The following is a 22200-nucleotide window of genomic DNA, read 5'->3' as shown; positions in this document are numbered from 1 at the left end:
AAAAGGAGCAGACAGGTGATGGAGGACTGACGTTCTTTATTTCATTTTATCAGTTTTGTTACTAGAAACCAACTCGGGGTTCAGGTCAGTTTTCCGTTAAAGGTAGCTCGTTGTTTTATACCGAGGTTAGAAAGTAAACTTGGACGAAGCAACGTTCACATGAACCGAGAATGTTTAAAGTGAGTATTTAAAGCAACAATACATTTTGGAAATGGATTCAGGCAAACATGTGCACAGAAGAAAACTGGACTTTCCTGGAATCAGACCAAGAGCATCGGATAAGAAGCAACATATTCCAGAGGTAAACAGTTACTGTAACTCATTCGAGGTTATATGAAGTATTTCATGTAGTATTTCATGTAACGCTGGTTCTCAGTTAATACGCATATATTGTGGTGGAAGAAGTATTAAGGTATTTCACTTAATGCTACAATATAACGATACTCTGCCACAATTAAAACTCACTTTTAAAAAGGTGCTCTGTCAGAAGATGCAACAGCGACACCGAGTTTAGTTGAAAATAACAAAGACGGTAAAACGGCACAAATACATGTTGGTTTGAATTGTTCAAGATGTTCAGAAACAATTTAGTGTTCAGAATATCGTTCAATAATCCAAACAAGTTATGGATACTCATTTGAAATAGATAGCTCAAAGCAAAAAGTAATGCTTAAATAGTTAAAAAGGTTAGCTTAAAACAACTACAAGTAACAGATATAAATAGTTATGGAAAAAGTAATGGATAAACAATTGAAGTGGTCAACTGAAGCTAAAGGTAATTGATAAACATTATTCTTATATAGTGTTACAGTCTATGTAAACTGTTGAAATAGTTATCAAAAATGTAGCTTAAAGTAATACAATGTTTTTGCTTAGCAACAAAGCTCTCACCTCAGGCTAACAGGGGAGAGGTGGCGAACTTGCCTACCTTGATCGGCTTAATTGGGCTAGACTAACATGACCTTCTAAAACCAGTCTCAAGCCAAGACTAGTCTTGAAGTAGCAATCTCAAAGACTTAAAAAAATGTCTGTTAAGCCACTATATCCAAACGAGGTAACGCAATGGTGATTGAGCCCATAGCTTACTGATGAAAGATTTGTAATATATATATATATATATATATATACCGGTATTTGCACTATCATGAAATGAATGTCTCTGGTGACAAAACTTACAGTTTTCTCGATACACACACAGAATGGAACTATGAACACAATTCTAAAATGTTGAAGCCCATGCATCTACTAAAAGACTCCAGGCTGCTAAACTAAGCGCAATGTAGAATTGAGTGCATAGTTGAATATCCGAGTGCACACAGTGGAGAAAAGCTGTAACAGTTCATAATACTGCAAATATTCAAATATTGCAATACTTTCATCAGTGGGCCATAGGCTCCATCACCATTGTGTTACCTCCTTCAGTGATAGATGGTGGCTGTCAGTCATTCAATTAAATAGAAAACTTTGAGATTGCTTCTTTATTATTTCAGTTTAGGCTCACATAGTGTATATTCCCCAAAAATGTTTAGTTACTTTATTTTCTCAAAGTAATCAGCAGACAGCAACTCCGTGGCCAGGTAGCCGTGGCTCATGGGAGTATGGGTTGGTTTGGGGATTAGAGGCCATGTGATGCCATGTGTAGTCTGATGTGTGCACTGTACTTGATGGGTAATTAGAGGCAACAGGGTCAATTTACAGTGCAGTGAGAGGACGGGGACTTATTTTTGGCCTACGGCCCCCGAGTGAGTTGATTCAGCCATGCTGATTTGTCTGTATCCATTATATACAGTTAATCTGATATAACTCATGTTTAATAATGTTGTGATATATGATGTATTATCACATTTAGTATCACATTTAGTAATCACAAAAATCACATATTGACATAGAAGTGTGGTGATGACCTGTTGCAATTTCAAATATGACCTGTATTGCCATAGCTTTGAATTGGGTTATTATAATAAGGTTTAAAGCATCACAAAATGTTTGATATGAAATACTTATTCATATGCTATGGACAATAGTTTACCTCTTACTTCTATAATGGAGTAAGGGTTTGGAAATAAAATGCATTGAACTTAACTAAATATTATAATTGATTATGATTTTTCCAGAGTACAATTACTTTGGCTTAAAAAGAGACTGAGACATGCAACCACATTTTCACGTTTGGACATTTTGATGCAAAAAAACATCTTTAGAATACACATTATTATTTATTGTGACAACCTTGTGTTCAAGTATGTCTGCCGCCAAAGAAGACAGAAGACAGTGTGAACTTAGACCTAAACTGTAATTTCTCAACAGGTCGGTGTTAAAAGTCTTGAACTCGGTAAGGTGATCCGTCTTCTTGAAGATCCTTTGACAGTAAGTTTAACTTGAATGTTATCCGACTTTTTTTCAGATTTATGTTATGTCATATGTAATCATACTGTACATTCTGTTTTTCTTTTTACTAAAGGCTAACTTGAAGGAGAGGCACCTCTTTGTCCTGAAGAAGCTACTGAAGAGAAGCCAAATTGGCTTTGTATCCTTTGTTCTGGATCCAGTCTTCTGATAGACACTTCTGATAATGCAGACTTCTCTTAGAAGAGTCTATCTCTTCCAAAATAAAGCTCTCTCATTTGTCACACACTGCAGCCGATTGTCAAACCGTCCTCATTACTGTCCCCTGGTACAAAGATGGAAATAGATTTTCCTCTCATGCAACCTGAACACAAAGACAAATGGTGTTCCCAAGGCTCTAATTTGCTGCTGTATCGCTGTCTGTCAGCATTTTCCGTGTTCAGAAATAACCCCGGTTATCATGATGAATCTTTGTCCCATCACGTCCCCTCCCTCACTGGGATTTATCTACAAATACGTTTTGCCAAAGTGTTACATCTTCTTAACTTATTTCAAGCTCTTGAAGGAGCTGACATGCATCGCCAAAATACTCAACATCTGTGCCGAGAAAGTGACGGATCACCCGGAATATGTGCCCATTCTGTGTGAGGCACTTCATATTTGTAGGTAAGAAACTCCGATATATCAAGCCTACGTGGAAAAGACTGATGTTTGTTTTGTGTGACATCGTCTGACTCTGAACAGCAACATGTAGTTTTGCTTCCTCTCAGGCTTCCCTTCCTGAAGGAGAAAGCATCCGATGAGCTGAACTACGCTCAGGACGTCATAGAGTTCCTCTCTCACATGGGTACACAGATCACGATCAAGTCATTTCATAGTTATATATTTAATTGCAATTTTCAATTTTCAAAGTCATTTGTTTACCTCCTAGCAGCCACTCATTGTCATTCTTTCAATATGGTATGAAAATGAATTTGTAGACTTGAAACTTAAAGGATAAGACTGGCGGTGTTATGTTTTTTTCTTACTGTTAAAAAATCCCATGAAGAGACTCAAGACTTAAGGACACTCGCAGAAAGAGCGTCCGTGGCACACAGCCCCAAGCCCATTGGTTCCTTCTAAAGATATAAATATTCAGAAGCAAGTCACGAAGTTACAGAGAATTTAAAAAAATAAGTAATTTCCTAAAACAGCTCATCACTGTAGCTTCTGGTAGGACTGTTTTCAGTGGCGGATAAATACACATTTTGGTGAGTATTTATAACAAAGAGATTTGTTGACAAAAAAATACATGTCAAATATCACCGGGCTTACTCTTTACGATAGATCATCACAGTGAACATCTTTAAATGACCTTTGTGTGGTAATGCAGTGTTTCGGTTCACATGCTGGAGGGGCTTGAAATGCAGCGGCCGAATCTTTTTAATGCTAAGCTATAACAAAGTCCTTATTATCCGTATTATTATATTTTGTTATTTTTGTGTTTAGTTACATTTTTCCTTTACATTGCTCAAGACTGATTGGGTCCAGTTTCTCCGGACAGGAGAGGTGATGACGAGTGGCTCTGACAGTGTTTCTGTTGGCAGGCTGTCTGATGAGGGTGTCCCATGCTGAAGTGAGACAGCAGACGGTTGAGTCTGTGAAATCATTCTACAGCTGTGTGGCTCCTAAACAGCTGATTGACGGTACTGACCGTCTTGCAAAGCCAAAGCCTCGGACTTTCCCCTCTGGCAACCGATTTTCTAGACTTTCACTGAGTGAGGTTTTCTCATGACTTCTGTTGTGGCATGCTTGTGCCTTTGTTTCTTTTCTTACTTTCCTTTTCGTTCTCTCTTTCTTTCATGTTTTACCCCTCTCTTTCTTCTTCTTCTTCTTCTTCTTCTTCTTCTTCTTCTTCTTCTTCTTCTTCTTCTTCTTCTTCTTCTTCTTCTTCTTCTTCTTCTTCTTCTTCTTCAGTCTTACTGATACATCAAAAGGCTGTTGTTATGAACTGGTCATGAAATCAGTTGGCTGTATTTTTTATATTCTTTTGAATATATTTTTCTGTAGGTTATTCTTTGTTTTCCACTAAAACTGCTATTCTACCAGTCTTATGTCCTAATTTTGTCCAAATATTATGGTTTTGTAAATTTTCTATCACTTTTTGTTATCAGTGTTGTACTTGTATACCCCCAATTTCCTGTTAAGATGCCCTTCTTTTCGTTTTTCGTATTTGTAATTTTCTCTCCTCTTCTCTTGAGTTTGCTTCTTCATCAGGTCATTTATTTTATTGTCATTATCTTTAAAAATAAAATCTGTCTCTGCAGGGCTTCAGCCAACCTCTCCAGGCTACAGGCTGCAGCTGCTGGAGCGCAGTGAGCTGGCTCAGACGTTGCTCCTCTCCCTGGCCGCTCTGGAGAACCAGCCCGCCATCAAACTGCAGCTCCTGCAGACACTTCAGATCCTCTCCAGGTCCTCTGGTCAGTGAGTGCTTTTACTCTGTGGAGGAGGGGATCAGTCAGACATGTCAATCCAGCCTCGTTCATTAGATAAAGTAGCAGCTCTCAAGCGCATACGTCATCTCATGACCAAATAACAATCAGACAAACAATCAAAACTGTGATTTTAAGTGTCCTCGTGTCAATGTCAGCAGGTCAATGGGTTGTTTTATCATCACTCACATTAATCGCATTTCATTTTACAAACACAGATATGAACTGTGCGTTAATACTGAATGCACGAGGAGCAGAGACGATCTGTCTCCACATGAACGAACCCGACCCGTCCGGCCGGGTCCTGTTCTGCTCCTCCGAAATCCTCTGGAACCTGCTGGAGAGAGGCAGCAAGGAGGTCACTGCTCAGCTCAGCAGCATGGAGTGTGTCATGTACGTGTCTCCTGTTTCCATATGTGGCTGATGAGGACAGTGTGTGCTTGTAGAGTTCATTTCATTGAATTACCTTTTGTTTACTTCATCTTCTTATCCATTCCGCATATCTGTAAAAGAAGTTGCTACGGTGTCATTCAAGCACAAAAATGTATGTGTCAAAAAGTCATCGAAAAAATGATATATTAATGTTATTTTCCACTTTTACTGAGTTAAAAATGTTAACCAACGTCAGTCCTGATCATAACGACCAAATATTTATTCATTTACAGAATTGCCATTTTGTTTACATCATGCCACTGTTACATGCCACCCCACAAAATGTAATTATTTTCTGTCTACTAAATGCTGTGGGGATTTTTTTTTTCACTTTCTGGAATATGTCAATGATTAGCAATAACGTTGATTCTGATTGCATCAAACTCTGCAGTGCTCCATAACAACAACAGCAGCAATGCCCCTAGTGGAAACTAAGAAAGTAGCATGTGTTTGCCCCATAGGGAAACATGAGAAAATATCTCTATCTGGTGGAATATAGTAAGGAAGTGCAATTTCGAATCCGGGTCTCAAGATTGAAAGCCTGATATAATAAAATACATTGTGGTTTGAATAGGTACACATTTATCCTTACGGGTCTGAGTGTCGTTTTTTGGGTACACAGTTTATTATAGACTTATTATAGGGCTACAGTTGAACTTTCAAAATTCAAAGAAAAATGCCATGATGTATTTGCGCAGACAAAATGATAAAAATGTATAATTAAAAAGCTAAGAATGTGGCAAGCGATGAACAAGGGATAAATTGATCAACAACCGTCTAGAGGAATTTACATGAGGCAGGTTTGTGCTCATTCAGTACAAATAGATATGAGACTTCTTACTTTCTTTTTATTTGTAACTTAGTTCTCTGAAAGAAGCGTTTCTTCAGCAGCTGATGAACGGCTCCCGTAACTCTGACCTCCAACTCAGAAACGATCTGCTTGTGATCACAACTCTCATCGCAGAAAGTCCTAGTTCTCTGCTTATTGTGAGTACGGGATAAGTTATTGTAAGATCATATTCATAGACTCATAACTGCCCAGCACATTTAGAAGATGTGTGAAATGTGCCACTACAGGTTGCTTGACATTGTGTTTCTAATTTTCAGGAGAGTTTATTTGCCAAACAGCTCGTGGTTTTGGCCACGTTTCCAGAGCGTGAGGCCACTCTTTCCTTCGACATTTCATTTCTACAATATGAATATTCATGAGTACAGTAGCCTTTTTTACGATAACATAATTGCTTCCTTTATGATTTAGTGAAAAGTTCCAACCCTTTGGTCCGCAACCTCAAGCTCGCCTACAATAACGAAGACCTGAAAATGAAGAAGTTGCTTTTGAATCTGTTGGTTTTGATGTCGAAGGACTTTGCTGCTCTGCAGGTCAGTGCCACACACAGTCAGTATTGTCTCAGTCCAAAGGTGACATTTTGAACACCCTACATGTTTTCTTCTCCTATAGCTCTATAAAGAGGAAAGTGTTATGCTGGCTCTGCTGACGCTCGTGAAGCCGCCCGCTGCCTCGTCTCAGCGCCGGTCAGCGTCGCTTCAGTGGTCCTCGGTGCAGCAGAAGGAGCTCCAGCTGCAAGCGCTGGCCACCGTCTGCACCATCGCTCCGCTCATGTTGGCCGACTACACGACGCATAAGGGGAGCACGTGTCTGCTGCTCCTGCTGGACCGCTGCGTTGCTCAAGGTGAGGACGCTGCAGAAGACGCGTGGAGAGACGAACAAGAGGCCAGAGGAAGTCCTGTCCTGTATCTGCAAGGTCAAAGGTCAAACACAATGTTCACGTGTACTGTCAGGGTGGCCTTGATCAAAACACTGAGGCCCCTTCTCTCTCACTCTGAGACGTTGTGGATCAGCTTAAAGCTAAAATGCAACAGGTTTTAAAAAAAATGAATTATATATTATTGTGTTTTTGCAAGTATTTATAGGTCAACTGACAACAGACACTATAACCCCTTGACAATGTTTGCACCTGCAGAGTTAATCATTTGGGTGTATTCGCCCTTTTTTCGTGACATAACGGTACACTTGTTATATTTTTTTTCTCCAGATGCTTTCTTTGGTCAGGGTCACGGCTCCCATGACGGAGGACGAAGAGGCAGCATGAAGGCTCAGATGCGACATTGTGTCAGGGTGCTGAGATCTGTAACGTCTTTAGGAGAAGACTCGGTCAACCAGGACTTTTGTGATCAAGGAACCATCAACCAGTTCTTGGGTAGATTCAATCAAAACGTGCACAACATCAGCAGAAACATTTAACTTAAAGGGACAGTGTTATAGGATTTTGGTGGCATCTAGCGGCGTGGTAGCAGATTGCAACCAACTGAACACCCCTCCACTCACTCCTCCCTTTCCAAGACTTTAGAATTGTTCCCACTTCAGGCAACGTGAGCCGCCAAGTGCAACGCCGTTCATCTTGATCAGAGGCCATCATTATTGTAAGAACACTACTTTAGGAGCAATCGGAAGTCAGACGGCAGCTGGAGGTAATGCGGTTTTGCACTCGTCGGCTCACGTTACCGCAGTTTCACAAGTGTGTCCAAGAACTACGGTGGCCTATAAGTAACGTAAAAACACAAAAGACCCTCTCTAGAACCAGTGTGTGGTTCCTCCGTTCTGGGCTAGTTATTTTATTTATATAACATAGTTATAAATATCATATTTAATGTCTGCTGATAGATCTTTTGAAATCCTACACACTGGCCCTTTTAATCAGCGTAGTCAACACAGACTATCCGTCGTATTTTCTCAGGGATTTTGATGCAGATGGAAGTGAGTCCTGACGAGGAGGACGTACTCACCCTGGAGATCAAGTCAGATATTCAACTGATACTTTCAGCGCTGTGTGAGAACGACATGTACAGAAAGGTAAAGCTGATAAAAGCACTTTGTAACTAACCTGTAGAATTACACAAGTCACTTTGAGACAACTAGTTCAACTTAAAGCCACTGTGTGACTTTCAAATCCGTTTGAAAGATGGACAAGAGGGCAAGTTTTTGTTCTTAAGATCTAAACTTAGCTGCTTTAACAAACACATTAATAAATATATGTTTTCATTTGTGCTTCAAGTGAAAACACCAATGGGATTTTTACTTTCTTTGTGTTTATATTTCTCAGCTAGATGTCATGTCATGCTCAGATTAGAACAGTGGCGGCTGGTGGAACATGTTCTAGGTCGGGCCATCTTATCAATTTCAGCATCCCAGTATGATTTAATGCAAAAAAAATGTAAGTATCAAACACGCATTATTACTTGGCAGTTAAATATTTAACATGTATTCCAACACAAAAACAATCAGTAAATAACACTTATATAATATAATATAACATGTTCATTTATTGAGATGTCCCTATGGACCTTGTTATAGGAGGTAAAGATCAGGAGAAGTAAACATGAAGTGTAATTATGAATACTGATGTTAAATTAAGCTATGATGAGTTTTCACTGTTAATTTAACATCTCTATTACATGTTGATGCCTCCATGACCAAGTTAAGCAGATGAGACTGAGGACAACTATGTAGAAGAAAAGATGTTCACTTTGTCTAATATGTAGCTTGACAGAGTTCTCCATGTGTGTCCTGGTGTTCTCGTGTTTCCTTACCTCCTCATCCCTCACTCCCTACCCTGGTGTTCTCATGTTTCCTTACCTCCTCATCACTCACTCCCTACCCTGGTGTTCTCATGTTTCCTTACCTCCTCATCCCTCACTCCCTACCCTGGTGTTCTCATGTTTCCTTACCTCCTCATCCCTCACTCCCTACCCTGGTGTTCTCATGTTTCCTTACCTCCTCATCCCTCACTCCCTACCCTGGTGTTCTCATGTTTCCTTACCTCCTCATCCCTCACTCCCTACCCTGGTGTTCTCATGTTTCCTTACCTCCTCATCCCTCACTCCCTACCCTGGTGTTCTCATGTTTCCTTACCTCCTCATCCCTCACTCCTGTAACTGTCCGTGCTGGATCCGTCCCCGTTGTTTTAAAAAGCTAAATAAATGATTAGCATGACGTCATGCAGCTAGCCAAACCTGTCTGGTGTTCAGCTAGTACAGAAGCTTCGCATGTACTGCTTCCCTTTCCCGCGAGTCTGCTGTCTGATTGTGAGGTCAGGCTGATCTGATATCAGCTCTTTGGCTGCAGAATCTCCTCAAAGTTCTCCTCTCAAACGGGTCTTGGAGGAGGAGTGCTGGCGCTGGCGCGGGCGCCTGTAGAGACTTCTCCTGACGAGAACGCGCAGCGAGGGGGGCCTGATCGTTCTGGCCCCAAGCTGAATCTATTTGAGGGCGCTGATTGGCTAAATTGTATGTCACTCATTTATATGGGCGGCACGGTGGCAGAGTGGTTAAGATCACTGCCTCACAGTAAGAAGGTACTGGGTTCGCTTCCCAGTCAAGGTTTCTGGTTTCGATTCCTGGTACAACCTGTGTTGAGTTTGCATGTTCTCAGCCGTGGCCGCGTGGGTTTCCTCCGGGCACTCCGGTTTCCCCCACCTCGGAAAAACACGCAAGGAATGAATGGTGAATGCTTGGTGTGAATGCGAGTGAATCCTTGGTGTTGGTCGGAGGGGCCGTTGTGCACAAATTAGTTGCCACGCTTCCGTCAGTCTGCCCCAGGGCAGCTGTGGCTACAGACGTAGCTTACCATCACCGGTATGACTGGGCGAATGGTGTGCATGGATCCTTGTAAAAGCATCTTTGAGTACTTAGAAAAGCGCTATATAAAATAAAGGATTATTATATCTTGAATCAGCAATTGGCTAAACTGCTTCATAGACCCGTCTCTTTTGGGCCAAAACGATCAGGCCCCCAAGCTGCGCGTTCTCAGAGTGTCGTGCACACAGACAGAGAGCACGAGCAGAGAGCACACAGGCGGAGAGGACGAGCAGGAAAAGCATATATTTTGCGTAGATATCATATTTTGCACACATTACTGGGTACATTCCATAGTTCAAAAACACAAATGTTGACAATTTGTATAATTTATGATTATTATAATTATATATATAGATTGTTTTTGTGTGGCTCATGGTGGGGCCATGCCCCATGGCCCTCTATTGACCAGCCGCCACTGGATTAGAACATCACACTTTCAGCTTCAGCTTCGTGACATACAGTATCTCCTCTTAGCGGTCCTGTTTTGTCGCACCACAGGAGCTGTTTGGGTCAGAGGTCGTAGAGATGGCGATTCACTTCCTGAAGAAAGGCTGCGACGAGTTCTACAGCGGTCTGGGACACAACACGCTCATCCTCTCAACAGTGGACTGCGTGCGGTCAGTGCAGCTAAACCTCAACTTTTCTTGTTTATTTTAATTTTTTTTTACACAAAGATGAACTTCATTAAAAAGAGGGAATGAATGTTGTTGATCATTTTCTTCAATTCAAACTTAAGCCAGAGGAATATGTATTAACTTCCTCTTCAATGGAATAAACTAAATTAAGGTTAAGAACATGCTGTACTCTCATCTCCACACTCTAACAATATATCATCATTATTCCCTTTACACGCTTTTGGCTTTTACGTTGTATGGTTTTCTGAACAGTCTGAGACACTTGTAGTGTAAATATAGTAAAATTTAATTTTGGAGATTTTGGTAGACAAACAGGAAGGAAAGGACTCGCTGATTCCCCACTGTTGAGAAAGTTTGTGTGTATCCCATCAGGTCCTGTATTGTGGGCTGCTACACCACAGAAGATTACTTTTTGGCTAAAGAGGGGGCGTGTCTTCTGTTGGACTTACTCCGTGTAAGTGGATGATTGACTTCCAACTGAAGTTATCGTTGTATTTGTGTGTCCATAAACACCTAAATGTAAAGAACTGATATGAAACTGTTTGGGCGTCTCTCGCTCTCTCGCTCTCTCTCTCCCCAACAGTCGAGCCCCAGATGCGTACACTGCAACGTCCTCGCCACCCTGCTGGAGTTATGTGACAACCCGAACACTCTGTCTCACATCCTGAGCTGGAGGGACGCCGGCGGTCACACCGCTTCCAGATTCCTGCTGCAGCTGTGGAGGGACGAGGAGGAGGAGCTGAAAGTCAGCCGAAACCAAGACGGAGGGATCGCAGGTCAGTCTGCAACGAGACCTTTAACAACAACGAGTCAGTGACAAGACTTGAGGAAGTATATGCATGTACATCTCTGAAGTATGTCAGTGACGTGTATCTAGACGGACCTGTTGGTTAGAGTAAACGGAAGCCCATTAATAAGGAACACCTTTCAACTTATTCTCTGAGCCAGTCGAACTTTTCATATGACTGAAGGACAAAGTGCTAAGTGTCAAAAACTGTTGATTCGGAGCCGGACAACCACTAATCAAAGGATTAAACAATAATCCCACTTTGAATCCTGTCTGATAAAACTTCTACGTTAATGGAAGCTGCAGTGGCTCATATTTATACATCTTTCCCTTGTATCTTATTTTATGCTTTTTCACTTTTTGACTTTAAGACCCCCAGAGACCCATCATCAGTCAGTACCATCAGGAGGACTCCCAGCTGTCATTTCCTGCTAACATACCGAGTGCAGCAGTGCTGGAGGTGTCAGAGAACCTGCGGTTAAAGATTTACTCCATCTTCTGCAAACTTGGTAAAGATTAGAAAGTTCTGAAAGAATTCAAGCAGTAAACACAGTGTCACGTACTGTAACATCGCATCAACATCTGTAAATGTGTAGATAATGCTTTTTATATCATGTTGCCTTGAAGCTGGAGTCTAAGTCACATTATACAGCCAAATATGTAGCCACACTGTCTGTAAGTTTGGATCTAGATCAATCTGTTAGTACTACACAGATGTGGTTTTGACATGCAAGGTCAGCACATGATCATCTCACTTGTCAATTACCTTAATCCAGGAAAGTAAAATTCGAGCTACAGTAAATTTGCATACAGCAATATGTGCTGAACTTCTAAAACTATGCTGTGAAAAATCATCACTTGTCACTTTTGAAGGTTTTCAAGACCTTCCTGGATTGTCCAGGAAAGATTATGCGGCCTTGAGCATCGTCAGGAGATACCTGGACTTCAAGGTGGAGCTGCTGCTTGTTGAGCAAAGAAAATGTGCCGGATATGAAACTAGTCGTGTTGTCACCAGGTTTCAACAGGATTGTGTCATTTTTACACTATTAGAATAATTGGAGAAATAAGATGTGTCAAAATTCTCATCGTACAGGCTTTGATTTTTTATGATATGTAAGATGTATATTTAAACTCTAAAATGATCGCAAACAGCGAGCAAAGGCTTGTGTTTCAGACACAGGAACATGATGAGCTTTGGGGCGTGTGTCGCGGTGCTGTAGGTCGGGGAGGTGTGGGACGAGATCCGCAGGGAGCTGAGTTCGGACGGCGTGAGGCCGATCACCCCCGACGAGGAGGCCCTGAGTACCATCTGTAAGGCTGCAGAGGACACGGCGAGGAGGGTCGCGGCGGAACAGAACAGCATCCTGAAGCAACAGCGGAAGGAGGACATCGGCGAGGAGGAGCTCATGTACACCGAGGTGCTGAGAGTTTAATTCACTAATCGCAAAGAGTAGAAAGTTTGTGAATGTCAGCTGAATAAGGATATTTTCTTTGAATAAAAGCACGCAAAACGTGTTTCTAGAGTCGACGTGTTGGTGTAGATATGTTGTTTTTCTCTCATGAACTATTGCACAAACTTCTGACAAATGTATCCCCACAAGTGTCTGTGAGTAGGTTGCTTTTTCATGAGCATTTTATGCATATTTTAGACAGAGTGCAGCCATAACGCTTTCTTGTCAATCTAAATTGGTGAATATTGATACTAAAAGTAAGTCTCTGGAACTTGACACAGCAGACATCTCTTTTTTGTTCATCAGTTGCACTCACACCTTTTTTTTTGCTGTCCTTGTGTTGCAGATTAAGTCTCATTGGAAGCAGCGGGAGCTCATAGCCAAGTCATGGGACCGCTACGTTTCCAAGACTTCAAACAATGACATCCTGAAGGTTTTTATCTTTGAACATCCGCAGATATAAGTCATCACTCATGTGGCAAAGAATCAATTTGAAAAACTATGTTGTTGTTTTTTTGTACAGGAAGTGAAAGCACAGAGGGAGAAATACCAGGATGCTGCGGTCCATCCAACAGAGGTCTCTCACTGACACACAACATTAAATATTAGTGTTGTACTGCCCACAGTCAGTAACAGCTTTAGGAGATACAACCTGCAGTGCAGCAAGGTGGTTGAACCAAGTTTTCTGACTTTCACTGGCAAACAGGGAAAACTGTAATAATACAAGACCGACACTCATCTTGCCTCGAGTTACAGACAGAAAAAGAAATGTAGCTGTAAAGTGTCCCTAATACGCTCGCTGATAACAGCAGAGAAGCAGAGGATACATTTAGAAAGAAGGCAATAGGTATTATACTACTGCTTTGACATTTGAATTTTAAGGTTTGGAAATCAAATTCTTTATCAAAATGTCTTGCGGTGTAATTTGAGGACATTTCTTGTGTCTGGTTCACAAAAAGAGCCAGAAACTGTTTTGAAAGCCATATAACTCAACACTTGAGGGAGTATACATAATTATACTGAGACTGTAAAAAATAGTACTTTTTAAAATAACTCCTGGCAGTATAATCAGTTCAGATGTACCTACAAACTCTTAGAGGAGCAACGAGGAGGATCTGTCCCCGGCTCAACCAGGGTTTTCGGTGCTCTCCAGCGAGTTGAAGCCGACCCCAGATACAAACTCGTTTTGTAACGAGCTTTGTCCGCTTGGCATTTAGTCTGGATATATTTTGCATTTTTTTACGCTGTGTCCGCCATTCCGGGAGGTTCATCTTGGATGTGTGTTTACATTCTGGCATGTGGTCAGAGACACAAAAAAACAAACAAGCCAGCTCAAATACAGATACCGCCACACACTTCTAGTGGTTCACAAGTGTTTTTTGCATGAGTCTACATATTGATTTTTAGGAATAGCCTACTTGTAGTGGCCATTTGTCGGCTAAATCAAACTTAAACAAATAATAATCAAACGCCACTGATGCACCGTGGTCGGTATCTTTACGCAGCCAGAAGAGAGTCAAATGTCCAAGCAGGATTCAATTTTGGTGTGTTTATTAAATAAATCAAATAAAACAAGAAAACAAACTACTTAACAAACTCCTGTCGTGCTGTCTCTCCTGTCCTGTGTAGCTGGTAAAAACTATACGCCCACCCCGGTGCATGCTGGTCCTACCTTTCTACTTGTTTAAATAGCAACAGGTGCCCACAGTAATTACCCAAAAAATAATAGAAACAAACAAATTACTATTAAAGAGAAAAATAATCTTAACATATGAAACATCTACAATAATTAAACAATACTACTTATAAATGAAATAACAAAATACAATATCAAATAAATAGCTCCAACATTCCAGCCCCTAATTGTGCATAATATCACAATTATTATTCTCAAACGAGCTATTCCTATAATAAACATGACCTAAAGTTAATCTTCTTCTTGACTCCTACAACAAAAAGAAAGATTAGAGAGAGAGAAAATAGAGGTCGAGAAAACATCAGTCCATGATGTTTAGTCTGCTGCTTCCAAAAGCAGACAGAGCTTCGTCACCGGCCTCTCCAGAATGCTGGTCCTGGTTTGAAGTCGCACAGACCGCACCAGCCCCTTTGTATCTGGTCTTGCCTCCAAAACTTTTCCCATCATCCAAGATCCTCTTGGAGCTGTAGAGTCTGCAACAAGGACAATATCTCCAGTAGTGAGGCTTCTTCTTGGCCTTGTCCACTTTTGTCTCTCTTGCATTATAGGCAGGTACTCAGAGATCCATCTCTTCCAGAAGAGTTCAGCCATGTACTGTACTTGCTTCCACCTTTTCTTGATGTACAGATCACTTTGAATGAATAGTCCTGGTGGCATGATTGGTTTGCCTTTTAACATTAGAATGTGGTTTGGTGTGAGAGCTTCAAGGTCATCTGGGTCATCTGAGACTTTTGTGATGGGTCTGTCATTTAGAATTGCTTCAACCTCACAGAAAATAGTCTGGAGCCCTTCATCGTCCAGAATTTGCTGTTGCAGAACTGAGGTGAGAACACCTTTCACTGAACGAATCAGGCGCTCCCAGATGCCGCCTTGATGGGAAGCTGCTGGGGTGTTAAAGTTCCATTTTATGCCATCCTGGACCAAAGCCCTTTGAATTTTGTCATGATTCAGAACAGCCAGACTTTCCTTCAGCTCCCGGTTGGCTCCAACAAAGTTTGTGCCATTATCCGACCTGATAGTGGAGACTGCACCTCGTCTACAGATGAACCTTCGTACTGCATTTATACAGGAGTCTGTGTCTAGTGTATATGCCACTTCCAAATGCACAGCACGACTGGTAAGACAGGTGAAAAGCACTCCATATCTCTTCAGAAGACTTCTTCCTCTTTTAACATTGATGGGCCCAAAATAGTCAACTCCAACATTTGTAAAAGGAGCTTTATCAGGCAACACTCTCTCCTCCGGCAAGTCTGCCATCTTCTGTTCACCAAGCTTTCCTCTGTTGCGTCTACAAACAACACAGTCAGATATGACTTTCCTGGCAGCGGAATTTGCATTGATGATCCAGTACTTTTGCCGTGACCTTGACAGCATGTGATTTCTTCCAGCATGTCCCAGCTGATGATGGATATGGCGCAAAATCAGCGTGGATACATGCAGGTCTTTGGACAAAATAACTGGATGTTTGGATTCTGCTGGCAGTGCTGCTTTACTCAGCCGACCACCAACTCTGAGAATTTCATCATCCATTACTGGGTCTAGTTTGTACAGCGGACTTTCTTTGTGGATGTTTTTAAAGCATCCTTTCAGTGAGGCAATTTCAGCTTTGAACTTGTGTCGTTGTACATATTGAATGATTGACTGCTCTGCCTTAGCAAGATCTTCAGGTGTTATTCTTTGTCCTTTGAGTGTGGCTTTAAAGCTTTGAACTTTTCTTTCCACGTCATGCTCCCGATTCTTCAGATCGTCCTTTCTGAGGCCTGCAGAAGCACAAAACTCCTTTCTCTTCTGTCCCAATAACAAGAGACGTTCCTTGACCTTCAGAAACCAAGCCACAGATGTTTTTAGTCTAGTCCAAGATGAAAAATAGTAGATCAGGTGGTTGGTGGCATTTTCCAAATCCTTGATGATAGCATTTACCATTAAGTCCCTTTTGACCTCTGGGTCATCTGCAGAAATCACATCAAGATTCCCATCAAGTTTAGGCCACTCCTTCTTTGACTGATAGAGAAACTCAGGTCCACTTATCCATCTCCTGCCTTTCAGGAAATCCTCAGCTCTCATTCCTCTTGATGCTTCATCTGCTGGATTATCCTTGGAACCCACATATCTCCACTGATCTACATCTGCTGCTTCTCTGATGAAAGAGGTTCTGTTTGCCACAAAAGTGTGGAATCGTCTGGTTTCACTAGAGATATACTTAAGGACTGTTGTGCTGTCCGTCCAGAAGACTGACTTCTCCAGCTTGAGTTGCAACTCCTTCCGAAGCATTTTATCCACACGAACTGCAAGAACTGCGGCCGTGAGTTCCAGTCGAGGAATTGTGGTCTGCTTTAGTGGGGCAACTCTGGCCTTTCCCAAGAGAAATGCAACATGTACTTTATCATCAGTTTCCAATCTCACGTAAGACACAGTTCCATAGCCAACTTGACTGGCATCAGAAAAGTGGTGAAGTTGTGCTGTAGCAGGTTCTCCAAAGTCTCTGGGCTTAATACAGCGGTCCACTTTGAACTCAGACATCCTTTGCAGGTCCTCAAGCCAATTAGACCATTGTTCAGCGAAAGAGTGGGAAATAGTGTCATCCCAACCCAAGTTTCTCCTACAAAGCTCCTGCAGTAACAGCTTGGCTGGCATGCTGAATGGGGCTAGAAATCCCAAAGGGTCATAAAGTGAGCTGACCACTGACAAAATGCCTCTTCTGGTGTTTGGCTGTTGTTGTAGTGATGTCCTGAACTTGAACTTGTCAGTTTCAATGCACCACTCTAGTCCTAGTGCTCGCTCCATTGGAAGTTGGTCTGTATCCAAATCCAGTTCCACCATTTCTTTTGGTCTTTTGTCCTCAGCGATTGACAGCAGCACTGTGCGGCTGTTGCTGATCCATCTTGAAAGATTGAATCCTCCTTTATGACAGAGCGCATTCAAATCTTTGATTATTTGCAGTGCCTCCTCCTCTGACGCCATGGATTTCAGGCAGTCATCCACATAAAAATTATGTTTGACTGTATTTGTCACTTCTGGAGGGAAATGTTGGACATTATCATCTGCAGTTCTCCTCAAAGCATAATTTGCACAACTTGGTGAGGATACAGCTCCAAACAGATGTACTTTCATCCGATACTCCAGTGGAGACTGCGCAGTGTCACCATCAGACCACCAGAGGAAGCGGAGAAAGTTGATGTGCTTTTCTGAGACACGAACTTGATGAAACATGGCTTGGATGTCGGCCATTACTGCAACGGGCTCTTGCCTAAATCGGACGAGGACTCCAATAAGAGTGTTAGTGAGATCAGGTCCCTGCAAGAGCTGGCAGTTCAGTGATGTCCCTTTAAAAGTTGCTCCACAATCAAAAACAACTCTTAGTTTGCCTTTTCTGGGATGATAGACTCCATGATGAGGGATATACCACACCTTTCCATCACTTTGTTCGAGTTGATCAGCAGGTACCATCTCAGCATATCCTTGAGTTATCATGTTGTTTAGGAATGCGGTATATTCCTCCTTAAATGGAACATTCTTGACAAATTTTCTTTTCAGGCTTCGGAGGCGCTGTTCTGCAACACAGCGATTGTTAGGCAAGACAGAATTTTCCTGTCTGAAAGGTAAGTCAATACAGTAATGGTTTCCAGTTAATACTGTTGTGTTGCTCATAACATTCATGAACTTGATGTCTTCTCTGGACATTTCAATCTGCTCCTCTGATGATCTCTCATTAAAGTCATGGTTATACTGTTTAACCAGCATTCCTTGCAGATGTTCCACAGAGATTCGGTTGGCTGTTACAGCAGGGCAGCCACTCTTACTCCTACTGCTCTCGCCGCGAAGTGGACCATTAATGACCCAACCAACTCTGGTTCTGACCGCATAAGGTCCTTCATCCTGGCTGTTTATCAGCTCCCAAGGCTCCATCACTTTTGGAGCATCAGTTCCAATTAGTAGCTCAACACCTGCGTCAATGTCGTGGAGCTTAACATCCTTGAGGTAAGACCATTGATCAAGATCCTCCTCCCGTGGGACGTTGAGTGCAGAAACAGGCATGCTCCTTTGAGTTAAAACATCAGGTAACTCAATGAAATCGTTTGTGCTCATACCAGACACTTCAAGGCCTGACAGAATATGTGCATTTACGATCTTCTTTTGATTCATTGTTCTCAGCAGAATACTAGTCCTTTTACCCTTCAAGTTCAGTTTTCTTGCCAAGTCCTCTGTACAGAATGTGCCAGAACTCCCTGGATCCAAGAAGGCATATGTCTGCACCGTTTTGTTACCTCTCTGGCTCTTGACTTTGACTGCGACAATAGAAAAGATGGAATTATCTTCATAACCAGCCCCGATATGGCCGCAGGTTTGAGACATGGTGGTTGAGACACTTGGAGGGCTCACAGACTGTTGGGCTTGTTGAAAGGTTGTTCTTTTGTCTTGCCACTCTATGTGAAGGACTCCTGGGTGCTTTTGGTGACACACATTGCAATCCAAGCGACTCCTGCAGTCTTTGCTTGTGTGGCCTACTTTCAGGCAACCAAAACAAATACCCTGTTCTTTGATAAAGTTAATTTTATCACGATGTCCTTTAACTTTAAACTGTGAGCATTTATCCAATGAGTGACAACTTTGTTTACAAAACAGACAGTTGTGAAGAGAGGAAGCCGTCTTGTTTCCTGTGTACTGAGTGATGACTCCTTCTTTCACTGCAGTAACGTTGGTGGCAAAGCTGCTTCCTTTTTTCCTTTGCTTCAAGTAACTAACGTTGGAGACCTTCAAGTTGGTAGGTTGTGAGTCCTGAATGTTGCCAAAAAGTGGATCTGAGGCAATTCTGACTTGTTTTTCAATGAAAGCAACAAGATCCTCAAACAGTGCTCTCCGGCCACGTCGCTCTTGCAGATCACAAGCAACATTTCTCCACCGTTCCCTTAACTTATAAGGAAGTTTCAAGATGATGCTCCTCATATTAGATGGTAGGTCCAGTTCCTTCATATGCATCATTTGCTCTGTTAGATTTGAGCATCCTCGAAGAAACAGGGAAAATGATTGCAATGCTTTAAGATCTTCACTTTTAACAGGCGTCCAGCTGAGAAGCTTTTCCATATACGTAGATGCAATTTTGTATTCGTTTCCAAAGTGCTCTGCGAGAAGACTTTTGGCTCTGTGGTATCCCTGATCTGAAGGTAGATGTTGACAACTGCACACCAAGTCTCTTGGCTGCCCCCTGGTGTATTGTTCGAGAAAGTGCAAACAGTCACTCCAATTAGTTGTCTTCTCCTCCACTCCATTTTCAAAAGCTCTGATAAAAGACCTGTACTGAAGAGGGTCTCCATCAAACACAGGAATGTTTCTTACAGGCAGGACAGAGCACAGATTTTGCTGGACCAGCAGAGCAGCGATGTCATTTTGTCTTTGCATCACATTTACAATGTCATTCTGATGGGGTTGAGGTTGCACAAGTCCTGCTTGACTTTCATTCACAGTTTGTGTCGTTTGACCTGGAGAATCAGTCTTTACGAGCATCTCATCAATTTGTGTGTTTGACCTTTGTTTAGGCCTAACAACCTGTGGTTGCATTATGGGATCAGACACAGAAATAACATCCTTTTCAACAGGAACAAAGGTGTAGGCATGGGGATTTAATAGTCTTGCTTCTTTGAACTTGTTCCTTTCAACATAAGAGTTCATTCCGTCTGAACATTTTGAGCCACGCTGGGATGAATTTATTTCCAAGACATGAAGCTTTGCACTTGTAGCTGCCAATTCCGTTTCAAGTTCCAATTGTTCCTTTTCTTTCTTCAACTTTTCCTTTTCCCTCTCCAACCTTTCCTTTTCCCTCTCCAACTTTTCCTCCTGAGCTTCGATTAGATGTTTCCTTTTTAGAGCAGCAACGCGCTCCATCAGAGCTGCCTTGTCAGCCTCAGCTCTAATGCGTGCAGATGATGTTGATGAAATCCGTGATAGCTGGGAATGTGTCTTTACAGAGTTCATCTTTACACTTAACACATTAGAAGCACTATCTTCAGGGTTTATTTCATCTGCAACACTTTGGTGGTCGAGAGAATCTTTATATGGCTGCACATATGGGTAACCCATTTCAGACAGCCAGCCTTTTACCTTTTCAGTGAAGTCATAGAACATTGTCATTTTTTCTTTGAAGTACAGATTTTGCCTTGTAACTTCATCTTGAGGTAAAGGTAAGCTCACAAAAGATGTATGCATGTCATTTGCATCTTGGTAACACTTGATGAATGTAAAAAGCTCAGCATTCACTGAATTTACATTTTTATTGGAAGTCATTAAATCACTTATGTTTCTCAAACACTTTTTGGCTTGTTTGCATTTTGCGGTCCTCTTTTGCTGGTACATTTCCGTGTAGAACTCCAAGCCTTTAGAAGTCATTTTAATGTCTCTTCCTGCTGACGGCCTTTCAACATCCGTCGCCTGAACGTCAGACATTTTGAACACTTCTTCCAAACTGCTTGTCACACATCAATCAAATCCGTCGGACGTGAATGCAGGTAAAGTGCAGCAACAAACAGCAAAGGCGCTTACAGGCCGCTCCTCCAATTCACCACACACACACACTGAAGTCGGGCTTTTTAATGAATGAAAGCCGCAGATAGTGGTGCGCGGGTGTTGCGCAATGTCCATTTGTAGCGATTCAACGCAGTCAGGCTTAAACATCCAGAAGCACGTACATCACTGTGAATACAGACTTTTAAACTCCACTCGTTTCACCGTCTTCCTATACGGCAGTCGTATCACGTACCCGTTTCTTCTGAGATGTTTCAGCGCTGTGTTGATCCGGTCCAAAGCAGTTGTCCCGCTGATATTGAATCCAAGAGTGATGAATGAAACAATCCTCTTTGATCATCCATACGAAATCCAAAAACGATCCAACCAGTTGTGGCTGTGGTGGGATCGGTCCTTTGAGTCCAAGAGCTAAGCTTTTACTTTAGTCCAAGGGCGTAGTTTTTACTTTATGTAGTGGCCATTTGTCGGCTAAATCAAACTTAAACAAATAATAATCAAACGCCACTGATGCACCGTGGTCGGTATCTTTACGCAGCCAGAAGAGAGTCAAATGTCCAAGCAGGATTCAATTTTGGTGTGTTTATTAAATAAATCAAATAAAACAAGAAAACAAACTACTTAACAAACTCCTGTCGTGCTGTCTCTCCTGTCCTGTGTAGCTGGTAAAAACTATACGCCCACCCCGGTGCATGCTGGTCCTACCTTTCTACTTGTTTAAATAGCAACAGGTGCCCACAGTAATTACCCAAAAAATAATAGAAACAAACAAATTACTATTAAAGAGAAAAATAATCTTAACATATGAAACATCTACAATAATTAAACAATACTACTTATAAATGAAATAACAAAATACAATATCAAATAAATAGCTCCAACACTACTCATTGTGCCTTTAAGTCACCAGCTGTGCAGGACAACTGGGAGACGCACTCACTGATGATTCACACGTGCCGTGATGTCTTGCTGTGTGTTTCAGCATGTCGTCGGGCAGGTGACGTCTGTAGAGAGAGCAAGCGCTCAGGGGCCCGCAGGAGTGAAACTGATTCTGGCCAGAGCTCCCATCAAGGCTGCGGGTCAGGACCAAGTTGGAGCCACAAGTCAGGACCCAGAATACTTCAGCACCGTATCTGTAAAAGACTGATGTTTCATACATGCCCTTTACATTGTTATCGCACATTTATTTTATCTTGTACACTTGAATGCACAC

The 22200-nt window shown here is 41.9% G+C and overlaps 1 protein-coding gene across 1 annotated transcript; it reads left to right on the top strand.

Annotated features, from left to right (window-relative positions):
• Window positions 1–180: 180 nt before the first annotated feature.
• On the top strand, window positions 181–22134 carry cfap69 (cilia and flagella associated protein 69; the record flags this gene model as incomplete). Its single annotated transcript, XM_079287742.1, has 23 exons — window positions 181–301; window positions 2308–2367; window positions 2462–2527; window positions 2903–3012; window positions 3117–3193; window positions 3933–4031; window positions 4653–4805; window positions 5036–5210; window positions 6113–6236; window positions 6357–6405; window positions 6508–6629; window positions 6709–6940; window positions 7304–7468; window positions 8006–8121; window positions 10404–10522; window positions 10913–10994; window positions 11124–11316; window positions 11699–11836; window positions 12201–12277; window positions 12548–12745; window positions 13125–13211; window positions 13302–13355; window positions 21970–22134. The coding sequence occupies exons 1-23, from the start codon at window positions 212–214 to the stop codon at window positions 22132–22134; spliced, it is 2751 nt and encodes a 916-aa protein (XP_079143868.1). The 5' UTR covers window positions 181–211.
• Window positions 22135–22200: the final 66 nt, after the last annotated feature.

Source organism: Melanostigma gelatinosum (genome assembly GCF_949748355.1).
Source record: "Melanostigma gelatinosum genome assembly, chromosome: 17".
In the NCBI taxonomy this organism is placed as follows: Eukaryota; Metazoa; Chordata; class Actinopteri; order Perciformes; family Zoarcidae; genus Melanostigma; species Melanostigma gelatinosum.
Note: the sequence above shows the minus strand (reverse complement) of the source record. Positions and strands in the feature narration are given on the sequence as shown.